The sequence below is a fragment of the Trichomycterus rosablanca genome, chromosome 11 (assembly GCF_030014385.1).
Source record: "Trichomycterus rosablanca isolate fTriRos1 chromosome 11, fTriRos1.hap1, whole genome shotgun sequence".
NCBI classification, from domain to species: Eukaryota; Metazoa; Chordata; class Actinopteri; order Siluriformes; family Trichomycteridae; genus Trichomycterus; species Trichomycterus rosablanca.
The window spans coordinates 32,004,909-32,019,823 of NC_085998.1; the positions used below are offsets into that span (position 1 = coordinate 32,004,909).

Sequence of the window (14,915 nt, forward strand, 5' to 3'; positions counted from 1 at the left end):
GTAGAAAAGTAATGTAATTTGTTTTTGAAATTCTTAATAAATAGTATAAAAAAAGTGCAGAGACCTTTTAAAGAACCGTCATACATTCCTTAGAATTAAATTTATTTCCACTAACTGCTTTATCCTGAGCAAGGTGCATTGGGTCCAGAGCCTATCCAGGAACAGGTCAGGGCACAGGTCATCGCAGGGTATTCTAAATGAACTCACTCTGTCACTCACAAGGGAAAATAAAGCTAAACAGTGACCGTCCACTTTTTCAGCAGCTTTGGTTTTGGTTACAAACTTTGGTAAAAAAAAAAAAAAACACTAGGCACAAAGTAGAAATACAGTATGCCCTTTCTACAGGGTATCCCAAAGGACAACACACATGTAGAGGCAATTTAGAGCAGCCAGTTCACCTAATGAAAGTACTTGTGAGGTAGAATGAAACTGTACAGATCTCGTAAATAAGAAAACATGTAGAGACACGTTCTCATGTAACCTGATAATCTGGTAAGAGCTCAATCTGAATTATAATATGTCAACATACAGACCTCAGTCTTAATAGACTAGTCCGATTAATGCCATTCAAAATACAACTTCCATAATATTGACTGTTGCTCAGATTGATGGGTGTAGTCGAAATATACACCGACTAGGCATAACATCATGACCACTGACAGGTGAAGTGAATAACACTGATTATCTCTTCATCACGGCCCCTGTCAAAAATATGCAAGCGTAAGGATTTGAGCGAGTTTGACAAGGGCGAAATTGTGATGGCTAGACGACTGGGTCAGAGCATCTCCAAAACTGCAGCTCTTGTGGGGTGTTCCCGGTCTGCAGTGGTCAGTAGCTATCAAAGTGGTCTAAGCAAGGAACAGTGGTAAACCGGCGACAGGGTCATGGGCGGCCAAGGCTCACTGATGCACGTGGGGAGAGAAGGCTGGCCCGTGTGGTCCGATCCAACAGACAAGCTACTGTAGCTCAAATTGCTGAAGAAGTTCATGCTGGTTCTGATAGAAAGGTGTCAGAATACACAGTGCATCGCAGTTGCTGGGCTGTTTTGGCAGCAAAAGGGGGACCAACACAATATTAGGAAGGTGGTCATAATGTTATGCCTAATCGGTGTACTCACCAATCTGCTGCATGTATTCGTTCATTATTTTGAGTTACACCTATGATAAAGATTAACTAAATTTCCAAACCGTAGACAATCTGTTGCTCTGTACACTCTGCCCTACTCTTGTATCCCATTTATCAATCAAAAAGACCTCTATAGAACCCCAACTGACTAGTTGATGTTTGGGTAGTAGACCATTCTCAGCACTGCAGTGAAACATAATAATAACAATAATAAGTTAAACTTATATAGCGCCTTTCTCGATGCTCAAGGACGCTTTACAACATTTTACAATACAATACAATACAATACTTTTACAATACAATACAAAAACTATGAAAAATGCTCAGTAAAGAGAAGTGTTTTAAGCAAAGATTTGAAAATAGTGAGGGAAGACGCAGAGCGGAGAGCCAGAGGAAGGGAATTCCAGAGGCGAGGGGCAGCACAGGTGAATGAACGGCCACCCATAGAAGCCCGCTTGAACCTGGGTACAGCCAATAAGTCAGAGTCAGAGGACCTAAGACTGCGACAGGAAGAGTGATACGTTAGTAAGTCAGCTAAATATACCGGGGCCAGGCCATGTAGCGCTTTAAATGTAAGTATAAGTAATTTATATTTAATTCTCAAAGAGATAGGTAACCAGTGCAGCTTAGCCAGTACAGGTGTAATATGGTCATATTTTTGGGAAAATGTAAGGATCCGAGCAGCAGTATTTTGGATACGTTGGAGAGGGCGGAGGGTTTTGGCAGGAAGCCCATATAAAATTGAATTGCAGTAGTCAAGCCGGGAGGTGACTAGAGCATGGACCAGAGTCTCAGCAGAGTCTTGTGAAAGCAAAGGACGAAGGCGAGAGATATTGCGCAAGTGAAAATAGGCAGATTTGGAGACCGATGCTAAGTGGGAGTCAAAGGAAAGGTGAGAATCGAAAAGGACACCAAGATTACGAGCACAATTTGAGGGACAGATGGCAGTGGAGCCAATATTAAAAGTCACATCAGAGAGAGTAGAGACAGCAGATTTCGGACCAATAAAAAGAAACTCAGTTTTCAGAGCATTAAGCATTAAGTAATTATTATGAAGCCAGGAATGTAACTTTTGTATGCAACTGGTAAGCGAGGGGGGAGGCACAGGGTCAGAGGGTTTGAAGCTAATATATAGTTGAGTATCGTCAGCATAGCAATGAAAGCTCAGACCAAACTGGCGTACAAGGGGGCCAAGAGGGAGCATGTAGATGGTGAAGAGGAGGGGTCCAAGGACCGATCCTTGAGGAACACCTTGTGGAACCGGAACGGTAGCAGATGAGTGGTGACCAATGCGAACAAATTGACACCTGCCGGTGAGATATGATTTAAACCAGGAGAGAGCCGTGTCCATGAGACCAATCTCAGACAGGCGTGCCAAGAGAATGTTATGATTAATTGTGTCGAATGCTGATGAGAGATCAAGTAGGAGGAGAATAGAGACAAGACCGTTGTCAGAGGCAAGAAGAAGATCATTTATAACCAAACCGATAATGATGAGGTGGTGTTTCTCTGGTATGGGTGTTAGGTGCAGCAGTGTTGGCACTTGTAGGTGTGTTAATCTTCTTCTAGTCTTATATTAGTAGACACTGCTAATGCAGACTGGCACATGTTCACGTTGCTCTGTGTAAACTGCTTATTGATAAATTACTAATATAAATAATTGTATATATTTATTTATAAATTAATTGTAAATCTGTTAAAAATGTTTTTGTAGGACAATTAATGTGACTGCTAGTTTGAACTAGACAAAACTTGGCTGTTTAGCTTTTCAAATTTACTAGTAAATTTGCTACCTAGCCAACTAAGTTAAGCTTGTGACTCTAAAGCTGCTCTACAGCCGCTATTAGCCGCACTACACAAACTACTTTTCATTAAAATAAGCCAGAATATTGGCTTTTAAATGAATGTATACCATTATTGAACTATCTTTTTGGCTTATGACAGGTACTGTATATATCTGCTCTGTTGAGCTTTACTAGTATGTTACTGTAGTAGGAAAGCAGAGAAACAAGAAATTAGTGAGAAGTTTCCTTTGGACCCATTGGACAAACCTTGGCAAGGATCAAACCTTGTTCACCAACATTACCTGTTGCACCACCTAGTCACCCTACATCTAAGATATTCCATTCAATATTCTAACAGATAAACACTCACTCACTTTCTTAACCGCTTATCCAATTAGGGGTGCTGGAGCCTATCCCAGCTTTTCAATGGGCGCAAGGCACAGTAACACCCTGGACGGGGCGCCAGTCCATCGCAGGGCAGACACACATAGACACACACACACATTCACCTATAGCGCAATTAACCTGACTGCATGCTTTTGGACTGTGGGAGGAAACCGGAGCTCCCGGAGGAAACCCATGCAGACACAGGGAGAACATGCAAACAAAGGACCCGGAATGCCCCGTCTGGGGATCGAACCTAGGACCTTCTTGCTGTGAGGCAACAATGCTACCCACCGAGCCACGGTGCCGCCCCTAATCGATAAACACTGCAGTGCAAATGAATCAGAACAACATTTCATAAGGTATAAAAGTGAAACCTTTATTTATTTAGCTCAACATCGATATTCTAAAAGAGCAGATTATTGACAGAACACAGAACTCGCAAACGCTTACACATTTAAACAGTTCAGGATTAATAAACTTGAATTATAATAAGGTGTCAAGAAAAATATACATCTTGTATATCTATATACTTTCTTCTTATTTTTAAATAAGTTATCTTTAAATGTCAGGTAAATCACACACACACACACACACACACACCCACACCCTCCTTCCCGAAATGTTCAGAATATTGTTTGTGTGTTCAGAATATTCTTACTAATGAAAACTGGTCAGGGTCACAGTAGGTATAGGGTCACATGTAAATAATGGACACAACACAAATGTACACTCTGGACACCAATCCTTCACTGGGCAACACAATACATTACTCAGTTACACTTCAAAGTGTAAATCTAGAGCAGCCAATCCACTTTCTGCATGTTTGGGAGAAAGGACACATGCTGAGTACCCAGAGAAAACCCATGCACACCTTCAGAGAACATGCCAAACCTCTTACAGGCAGTGAACAGAGAATGTGGCGAGGACCTTTGCTGATGTGCGGCACGCAGAATACCAGCCGTGCCAAATATTTAGTGAATTTGAGCTGTAGGTGTAAATGAGTAATTGTGTCAGTCATCCAGTGCCGGATTAGCCAGTATAAAGTTAATAAAGAGTATTGTGTCGTTACTTAATAAGCTTAATCCTGGTCATGGTCACAACAGGTGCATTACATTTGACCAGAACAGTTCTGACGTACCGAGTTGTAAGAAATGTGGCATTGTATGTTAGTCATACTAGACTGGACTGCACCACCTAAAAATCAAACCCAGGACCTTTTGCTGTGAGGTGACGGTGCTACCCACCAAACCACCCCAGCCATACTTTGAAATTCACTGAGCTTTTTTTGTATGGCAAATTTTGTATGCTAAACTTTATTCACCTGTTAGTACTGTGGCTGGAACTGCAAACCCATTATTCAGTACAAGTGTCCACTTATTTTTCGCTATGCATTGTAGCACACTTTTTATCTCTCTCAATAAGTGTGAACTGGTCAAGTCAGTCAGTGCAGTCCCACTCATTACTGTAAGAGTAATAGCATTCAGGACAAATCCTAGTCCCAATTCTAGACTAAAATATACAGTATTATTTTTATTTAGTCTATACTGAGCTTAAACCATGACTAGTAAACCAGCCCAGAGTGCAATTACATTAAACAAACAAGTAGCATGTAATGAAAAAGGTTTAAACAGTGTGAGAACTCATGTAGGCAAAAGAAAACGAGACTAAAACAATGCCATCAATTTTCACATATTAAAATGGAATTTTACAGTCAGACTAAAAAAAATCTAATCAGGGAAAAATTAGTGCATGATGTTTCAGTTTAAGGTCTGTGAGGGTGGCCAGCTTCATCAGCCAGGTTAAGAATGTAGCTGGCCATGTCATCCTCTGTAGGTGCATCTGATATTACCCATGACTCATTGGCTGCAGTCACCTGAATACGGCAGATTGGACAGTTTCGGCTCTGACCGCTCCTATAATTAAGAAACGGCAAAACACGTCACAATATGAAGGCGAGTCCGATAGACAATAACTACCTGACGTTAGACACCTACCATTTATCAATACATTTCTGGCAGAAGCTGTGAGCACACGGTAGAATAAGGTCAGCTTTCCCGTCCATACAGATACAGCACTCTTCTTCATCAGTCAGCTGCTTCACCCTGTAACAACATTACCTACAGCTGAAGTCAAACTTTTACATACATTATACACTGATCAGCCATAACATTAAAACCACCTCCTTGTTTCTACACTCAATGTCCATTTTATCAGCTCCACTTACCATATAGGAGCACTTTGTAGTTCTACATTTACTGACTGTAGTCCATCTATTTCTCTGCCAACGGGGCACTGTTGGCTGGATATTTTTGGTTGGTGGACTATTCTCAGTCCAGCAGGTGTTTAAAAACTCCATCATCATTGCTGTGTCTTATCCACTCATACCAGCACAACACACACTAACACACCGCCACCATGTCAGTGTCTCTGCAGTGCTGAGAATGATCCACCACCCAAAAAATACCTACTCTGTAGTGGTCCTGGGAGAGTACTGACCATTGAAGAACAGCATGAAAGGGGACTAACAAAGCATGCATAGAAACAGATGGACTACAGTCAGTAATTGTAGAACTACAAAGTGCTTCTATGTGGTAAGTGGAGCTGATAAAATGGACAGTGTGTGTACAAACAAGGAGGTGGTTTTAATGTTATGGCTGATCGGTGTATATGCTGACTGGTAAACTTTTTTGAAGGTATTTGGACATGATATTAAAATATCCTAATGACATAAACTCTGTACATATTCCCTCATTTCTAAAGGTATTTGAGAGATATCAAGGGTGCCAATAACGCTGACCATAACTATATTATTTTGGGGATTTTAACCTGCCCATCCAGATGCTGGCTTGGCAGGAATCTGCAGAAGAAAGTTGTCCGGATGAGCACTCAGCAGTGCCCTCTGCTGCCAGCACTTCAGCTGCCTGGCTGGTAATGTCTTTGTAAAGCTGGATAAACTGGTAAAGGTTCATGATGCGTGAGGCCTCCAGCATGCCATCCTCTTTATTAATCTGCATTTAGGAGAAAATTAGTCTGAGTGGCAAATACAAATTTTCTTTTATAGTAATGTTAAATGTAGAAACTCAGCAAAAAAAAAAGAGTAACAGAGTAAAAGAGTACTAGAAATAAATGCAGCTGTTATGTGCGTGTGGCTGATGTTGAAAAAGGCACAGTTAATTGATGTCAGTTTCTCTTGATTGACAATCACCTGTGCCTTGTAAGCGTTAATTCGCTTTAAGTGGAAATATTTCTCTTTATATCATGGTTTCTCCCTCCCATACTTGCCAGCTTTTTTGTTGGCACACCTGCTTTTCTCTGAAGCTGTAATACTAGACCGCTTAATCCAGTCCGGCCTTCGGCTGCCATGCAAATCCAGACTTGTACAGCTTTCTGGAAAGTCACTCCAGTGTTGAAACGTTTTAAGCCTCACAATGGAAGCACCTTTTAAGAGCAGATTAGCAAGGCGTGACCCACCCCTTACACTTTCTCTCTGCTGGTAGTTTCACCCATGTTTCCTTAGTTCTATTCCACTGTTCCAGCATTCTACCAATATTTTCAGCCACATCTGTAGAACACTTCAGCTCAACTGCTCAACAGTTCGCTGTTTGCTTGCCATACATTAAATCTCACAATGCACTACACATATTCAATTGGAGAAAGTCTGGACAGTCTAGCACCTGCACTCTCAGTACAAATTAGTAGAATATGTGTAATTACCGGACAAAAATAGTAAAAATACACATTTTACAAACACATTTTGGGAACATTTATGAAATGGTTCATCACCTTGGTGCACACTATCCTCACAGCAACTTTCCAAAACGCAGTTGCATCAGATCCAGGCTGAACCTCAAAAAGGAGGTGCTTCTGCTGCCCTGCTGCCAGCTTAGCAGTACTAATAAGAAATGAGATATTTATTTAACAATTAATCAAGATTTATGATTCTGATTAGGTGCAAATCACTCCTTCCAAGAACATATGATCTGCATGTTAGAGCAGAGCAATTAAAAAAAAGATACAGTGGATTTAGAAAGTATTGATTTGGTGCACACTTTCCTGTGTTGTGGTTTTAATTTTAATTGGATGTAATTTCCATTTTTAATCATTAAGATTTTTTTTGAAAATGTGTTAAAAATCAAAAACTGAAGTCTCATATTCACAAAGTAATCAGCACTATAGCTGTAGCACTATAATCTGTATTCAGGTGCATCTTGCTTACTGTAATCATCTTTAAGTGTTTTTACTTTGTCATGTGTTATCAAGGGATTGTTAAAAATAGCAATTCAATTTCAACAATTTCAATATTCAATTCAATTCAACTTTCTAAATCCACTGTACATTTAATACAGTAAAATATTGTCCAGACTTGTATCAATACAGTTTGATGTATTTAGTTTGATTCGATTGTATTGAAATAAAAAAAAGTTGTGATATTTGCTCAGAAAATGGCTGCTTACACCTCATTAAGCTCTGCTACACGGCCCAGGAACTCCTCATAGGTAAGGAAGCCACTCTCCCGGACTAATCCAGCATGCTTGAGTACCTTCTCAGGCAGCTTGTTGATCACAGCCTGGCCAGAGATCTGCTGGCCCATCTCAGCTGCACAAAGAGGACCCAGCAAAAACACGAGACCACATTCAGTTCTCAAAGCTCTGTAAGAAGACAAATACACCCCGGATGAACAATTAAAGCAAAGTAGGGTAAAGATTAGAGTTGAAAAAATTAAAAAAATAGAATAAAGTTAAATGATACCAATAACGTATCGTCATATTCCTAAAAACTACATTTACAATTTGTATTTTTGCTGCTTACTTAAAAGCGGAGTTTTACTTTAACTGGATCTCAAAAGTCTTAATCTTCACACAATCAGTCCAAATAGTGCAAACAGTGTGTTCACATTGCAAAACTATGCAAGTCACATTACATTTACGAGATTTTGCCAGACAATAAACTACATATAAATATTTACAATAAATGATTTACTTATCTTTAAGTTTACAATATTTCACTCTTATGATTCAATATTATTTTATATTACATCATACACTTACACCATTAGATTAACCTTTCTTATAAGTACATATGGATACCATTAGTGACCGTAGACCATCTGTTGCACTGTACACTTTGCCACCTGTATGCCATCTACAAATGAAACAGGGCTCCCACAGGACCCCCAATTAATATTATTTGGCTCAATAAAATGTCAATAAAAAGGCCAAGCTATTTAAACTTTGCCAAGTAGCTCATGAAGCAGTCAAGTCATTACTACATCACAAATATGATGCAATTTACATGCAGTCTTCTTTTTAGCTAAAAGGAATAAAACTCTGAACTAAAACGAGTGCATCCTGGTTAAGTGTGCATCCATTGTAGACAAAAAGTGCTGTTCTTACAACTAAAACCAGTTAAAGAAATTTACTGAACCTCCTGCTGCTGTTTAATACTTACATACACGTATTAAGCTTTCTTGACTTTTACAGTGGCAGTCAAATGAGCAGGCTGACTTAAAAAAAAGTATTTTAATTCCTGCTACAAAATTGGTACCTCAAAACTTAGTACTAGGTTTGTTGTTAATCACATGGACAAAAAAGCAGGACAAGAAGTTTCTTTCTTGTAGTGTTACAAGTTCCAGCAGTTTCCTTCTTGCCCTCAGCATTGAGACCACTGTGTCATGTAACAGATCCTCTGTAATAAGTGCAATCAAACTAGTCCTATTTATATGGCCACATAGAAATCACCAGCTAGTTGAACATAATCCCTAAGAAGAAATTTGGACTTCATGTCACAAAGTCAAACATTATAGAACTCTTCACAAAATCAACTTATTAATTTATGGATTTAAGTTTTCATAAAGGACAGTAATGTCACAGTGATCCGTACATCACATAGAGATAATAGTGTCTCATAAAGATAATTAATTTCATTTATTAAATAGTTGTATTGTTTATTAAATTAAGTAGAACTAGGCTTCTTCTTTTGGTGTGCCAAACTGGCATTTATTTATTTTTAATTTTAATTAGACTGGATATAATTCATACACACACGATGAAAAAAAACACAAGATTATTTTTATACCCAAGGTGGGGTCTCGTAATATAACATCTAACAACAATACGAATATAAAGTACATAAATATTAAAATCACAGAACAGCAGATTTAAACTATTATGTTAATGTATTTGACCATATCAGTTACGTCAGTAGAACAGGTTCATATAATAACCAACTGCATAAAACAACAACAAATGGAACGCTAAGCCGCACGGTAAGAACAATATACACACTATATCGACTGCATTCCCTAAAGACAACATGAAGAATAAAATTAATAATTACTAACCTGTTAACATGTGTTTTATCCAAATAAATACTGCAGATAAAAACACTTCTGTGTAAACACGTAGCTAGCCACTAGCATTAGCTAACGTACCAAACACTGACGCTCAATGATGACGTAGTGTGAAACGGGCAAGTGCAGTTCTGTAAACAGTGTAAAATATTTATTACTGTAAAACTTTACAGGTTTGTTTAGTATAAATCAATCACGTGTTTGGCAAAGCTGTAAAGAACCTGTTAAAATGTACACGTGGATGTGCATTATGTGCGTTTGTGTGTGGGCAGAGCTTATTTTGCTACTCATGTTTCATTCCACATACTGTATATTCCTGACCAGTACAGTCCACACTACCAGATCATTACCATTTTAGTGTGAGTGCACTGCTGAGAATGGTCCACCATGCCAGAATCAGTTCTAAATGGCCAGTTTAGCAAACATAGACATAAATCTAACATTGCAGACAGGGTGAATGTGGATCCTAGTTGTCTTAACTGGGATCATAAACAATATTGTACACCACAATGGCTTGGAACACATAACATTATTCACTTTCTGTGTTTGTGAGCCCAACCTGGGATTCGAACCCCCTGAAATGCTGGCACATCTGTTACCAGCAACGTGACACCTACCCTTACACCACACAAGCTCATTGCATGCCAAATTTTAATAAAAAAACAAAAAAACAATGCGAAGTACATTAAATCTGCTAATATGAGTTTGACCATCAAGAAAAAAGCATGACAATGTATATATTCCTTTCTTTTTTGCACATAAAGGGTTCATTGGTTTCAAAATGTTTGAGAAGCTCTGATATAGGTTCCTTTTCCATTCATAGATTTGGTACAGGGAAGTGACAAAATCTATGGATAAACAGATAAGCTACAATCAGTACGTGTATACTTAGAAAGTCCATTTATATTGGAAGTGTTGCTTATAATATGGCAAGTAAATGAACACACAAGATACGTGAACTTGACAGAAAGGCAGGTATGTGTATTTTGTAGTGTATTCAGAATACTATGCATATCAGAAAAAAGCAAACAAGATTTTCTCCTGAATGTCTTTATCAGCACACAAGCTGTTACAGTTAAATGTTACAATAAAAAAGTAGAGGGAAAATAACACTTAAACATGTTATAGGTAAATGTGCATTCATTAGTCATCCACTTATACATAGTAAAAGAAAGCAGCCTCCAATCTGGTGTCCTCAGTCTCAACCGAGCTTTTATTTTCCTCTAACAGGTCTTTGTGAAACCACTAGCAGAAGACTCATTCCTTATAGCAGGACAGTGATATTAGCATGGTTCTGAGTATTCTTCCATCATGAGAGTTATGTCATCTGCACAGCTCTTGTTTTTATTCTGCTTGCTGTAGTGTTCTTGCTCTGTGTACATCTCAGTCTCGAACATGTCCTTGGTTCGGATTCGAACCCATGACGGAAGATGGTGTGATCGTTTACTGAAATAGAGAAAAGTCAGTAAACATCGGAAAGTGGAATGTTGTTCTGGTCTTTGCCTTTTATTACAGGGTGCTTGAGGACATTTATAAAATTACTTTAATAGAAAAAGATATGCAGTGAAATATTCGTGTAAATAAGTGTAAATTCCATGTCCAAGACGTTTAGATTAAAAACAACATTGCATTATGTGGAACATTTAGAGCATCTGTGACATTAACACTCCTGCTTATAAATGCCATGATGGACGCACTAATGGAAGTAATAATAATAATCTAGGACATCTAGAATACCTATATGTTTCATATATACATATACACGTGTTCAGTACAATGAAAGGTTTCTTCAGCATAACCAAGCTTGTTTTGTAAGCCAGGGTCAGAGCACAGGGCCAGCCCCATTGAAGCCAAAAAGGTTGAAGACTTTGCTTAAGGGCCCAACAGTGGCTGTATGGTAGAGCCAGGATTCAAACCCACAACCTTAAGAGAAAACCACTGTCCCACTTTGACTGTATTTTATTTTGTACAGCATCACTAAAGCTTTTTGACACTTCTAAGAAAATAGTTAATATTCCTCATAGTTTTGTCTTCCTATGTGTATGTTTGTTGATGGGAGACCCTAGTTAATTAATTGTATGCACCTAGCAAAGTGTGTTACTCAAACACCTCAAGTCAGTCATAAGGAGAGGTGTCCACATACATTTAGCTAAAACTCCATTTAGTTTTTTTGTTTTCACCCCTTCTTCAGTTGGACTCTTGAGCTGCTTTCAGTGTATTCATGTATTTACGGGTAATTAATGCATTATAAAATAAGCTAGGAACAAGCTAGCAACTCTGGCACTATATAGTATTTTCAAAATTCTTGACAAATATAACAGTTTCTCTTCAATTATTAAAATTACAAGTTAGAAATCTTTAACACTTACATCTTGAAATACCAGACTGCTCCCAGCCCTGCCATTAAGAAGAGCATGGCAGCGATGATGATACATGCTAGTGCAACCTCTGAAAATAAAATAGTTTGGAAAAATGATTAGTGTTAATAATTCCACACTAATAAATACATTTTAATACATATTTAAAATGTATGATGTTATAAAGTTATACAATTATAAGCACCTCCAAAGTAAAATCTTCTTGTATCTAAGGATTGTGGGGATTGTGTGTGATCTGTCTGGTTGGTTGAAACAGTCAGAAAGCTGGAGTGTGTAAATAGATGTAAGGACAGAGAAGTAGAAGAGAAAGACGTAGATGTTATAGAAGTCATAGAAGACGAATGCGATACAGAAGACGTGGAAACTATAGATGGCTTCAAAGGTATCAGCGAGGAAGTGAAGAGCTGGTACTGGATGCTGAACTGGGCAGTAGAGGGTGGGGAGGATCGAGGGCTTCTGGTGTTTACAGAGCTGATAGTGGAAGGAAACAATTTAGATTTGGTAGAGGTGCTGAAACTGGACGATTGTGCAGATGGGGAGGAAGTGAGGATATTTTTGTTGAACAGAGTTGACATAATGAGCAATAGGGAGGTTGTTTTAGCATGAGGCGTCTCATTAGGTGCTGTTGTACTCGGAGTGGTGGTTGTCGATGCTTCACTTTGAGCTGCAGGATACATAAAGACACAATTTAAACTGACTTTAAATTTAAAAAACGTATATATATATATATATATATATATATATTTATAAAACTTTAATTATTTCAGGAAAAGTCTACACAGCCATAATATTAAAACCACCTTCTTGTTTCTACAACCTGTAGTCCATCTGTTTCTCTACATGCCTTGTTAGCCTCCTTTCATGCTGTTCTTCAATGGTCAGGACTCTCCCAGGACCACTACAGAGCAGGTATTATTTGGGTGGTGGATCATTCTTAGCACTGCAGTGACACTGACATGGTGGTGGTGTGTTAGTGTGTGTTGTGCTGGTATGAGTGGATAAGACACAGCAGCGCTAATGAAGTTTTTAAACACCTCATTGTCACTGCTGGACTGAGAATAGTCCACCAACCAAAAATATCCATCCAACAGCGCCCCATAGGCAGCGTCCTGTGACCACTGATGAAAATCTCAAAGATGACCAACTCAAACAGCAGCAATAGATGAGCGATCATCTCTGACTTTACATCTACAAGGTAGACCAACTAGGTAGGAGTGTCTAATAAAGTGGACAGTGAGTGGACACGGTATTTAAAAACTCCAGCAGTGAGTGTAGAAACAAGGAGGTGGTTTTAATGTTATGGCTGATCAGTGTATGACACTTACAAAAATGAACAGATTACAGAGGAATAATAGAATAATTAATGATGGATAATGTAGGGTGATTTTTTCTTCTAATAATAATGTAAAATAATAATAAATGATATCAAACTACTTTTATTACATCAGTTATGGCTATTGTTACTAATGCTACTACAATCATTACTACCACTATACTACTCCATTTAATAATAATAATAATAATAACAATAATAACAATAATAACAATACTAATAATAAACCTGTTGAATTGTAGCAAAACACATCAAATAACTTGGCAGGAGGGGCTCTCCAAACAAGGACCCCAGTTTTACTTTGTCCACACTTATCATTTTTCTCAATTCGTGGAATAACAGCAACTTGCTCCTCAATCCAACCATATCTGCAATACATAAATATAATCAATTACTGCACATATGCAGTATTAATCCAATATAAATGAACATTACATGATTTATAATGTAATTTACAGTATGCATTTTGTTTATTAGTAGCATTATATTGTGAGACATATCAGTTTGCATACATACAATAATTGCAATATTTAAATATACCTCTCTGTAGAATGACTGAATTAAGTATGATTAAATGTATTTAATTATTAAATAATGAATCACTGTTTTGAGCCATACCTGCATGTCTGTAAGCCGTTATTGTATGCAGATTCCACTTGATCACGTGTAGCTATTCTAACACTTAGGTTTGAGCAAACTTCTACAGCTTGGGTGGCATTAAAGCTGTACTGCTTCGACATGACTAAAAATACTTCACTATTTGCTGGATAAACTGTATACAAATCCAAACAGAAAACCATATATTACTTTTTGTGGCTATTAAAGACCAACCAAAAGTAGATAATATTTTGCTCATAATCTTACCTTGTATCTGGCTGAGATCTAGACTGACTGTGCAAACCACTTTAGAGAAAAGAAGAAACAAAGCCGTACACACGCTACACATGATTGCATCTGTGAAAAACTGAAGTTTTTCGGGTTTGCTGAAAATGTACTAGCATAGCAGTTGACAGGGAAATGGAAATCAGGTCACTGAGGATGTTCTGTTATGAGACCTTTAAGATACGGGCATGAGGACATGTCCACTCACAGCAAAGGTCAAAAAGCAAAAAATGTGGTTTTTGGTTTTGGCACTGTGCTGGAATGTCCTGTTGTGACCACTATTTGTTGTTTTTTTGTACTAAGAGTGAACATGCATAAACAGTTAAAACTTATACTCAGTTGTCAAGTTTGTCATGGCAGTCTTGGCAGCTCTATGATTTCTGTAACTGTTCTTTTTCTTGTATACACCCAGTGTATACAGTGTATATCCAAACAATCACTCAGGAGCGTTACTATGTGGTCATTCATTTAGCTTGATTAAGATTTAGTAGTATAGATTGACAATGATCTCATCCTGATCTTTCCCCATATTCCTTTTACCCTTCTTTCCTCAGGATGCACTAATGCTGATCAAGTTCACATAGAAAGAACCATGGCCGCCTGGACGGTGAATCGAACCCAGGACGTCCTTGTTGTGAGGTGACGGCTCATTGCTCATTGCGCCACCATGCCGCCCC

General features: G+C 38.3%; 2 protein-coding genes across 3 annotated transcripts; both read right to left on the bottom strand.

Annotated features, from left to right (window-relative positions):
• Nucleotides 1-3,674: 3,674 nt before the first annotated feature.
• On the bottom strand, nucleotides 3,675-9,717 carry rnf141 (ring finger protein 141). Of its 2 annotated transcripts, XM_063004736.1 has the most exons (6): nucleotides 9,637-9,717; nucleotides 7,751-7,945; nucleotides 7,080-7,188; nucleotides 6,123-6,304; nucleotides 5,291-5,398; nucleotides 3,675-5,209 (listed from the first exon to the last, which is right to left on the bottom strand). In XM_063004736.1, the coding sequence occupies exons 2-6, from the start codon at nucleotides 7,885-7,887 to the stop codon at nucleotides 5,059-5,061; spliced, it is 687 nt and encodes a 228-aa protein (XP_062860806.1). In that variant the 5' UTR covers nucleotides 7,888-7,945; nucleotides 9,637-9,717; the 3' UTR covers nucleotides 3,675-5,058. The 2 variants fall into 2 exon arrangements, with proteins under 2 accessions (XP_062860806.1, XP_062860807.1); XM_063004737.1 differs by lacking the exon at nucleotides 9,637-9,717 and having other exon boundaries at nucleotides 7,753-7,831.
• A 962-nt stretch (nucleotides 9,718-10,679) lies between these two features.
• lyve1b (lymphatic vessel endothelial hyaluronic receptor 1b) lies at nucleotides 10,680-14,301 on the bottom strand. The gene is made up of 6 exons (XM_063004739.1): nucleotides 14,221-14,301; nucleotides 13,975-14,128; nucleotides 13,585-13,724; nucleotides 12,208-12,687; nucleotides 12,015-12,093; nucleotides 10,680-11,091 (listed from the first exon to the last, which is right to left on the bottom strand). Exons 2-6 carry the CDS (start codon nucleotides 14,094-14,096, stop codon nucleotides 10,929-10,931), a joined length of 984 nt encoding a protein of 327 aa, XP_062860809.1. The 5' UTR covers nucleotides 14,097-14,128; nucleotides 14,221-14,301; the 3' UTR covers nucleotides 10,680-10,928.
• Between the last annotated feature and the right edge of the window lie 614 nt (nucleotides 14,302-14,915).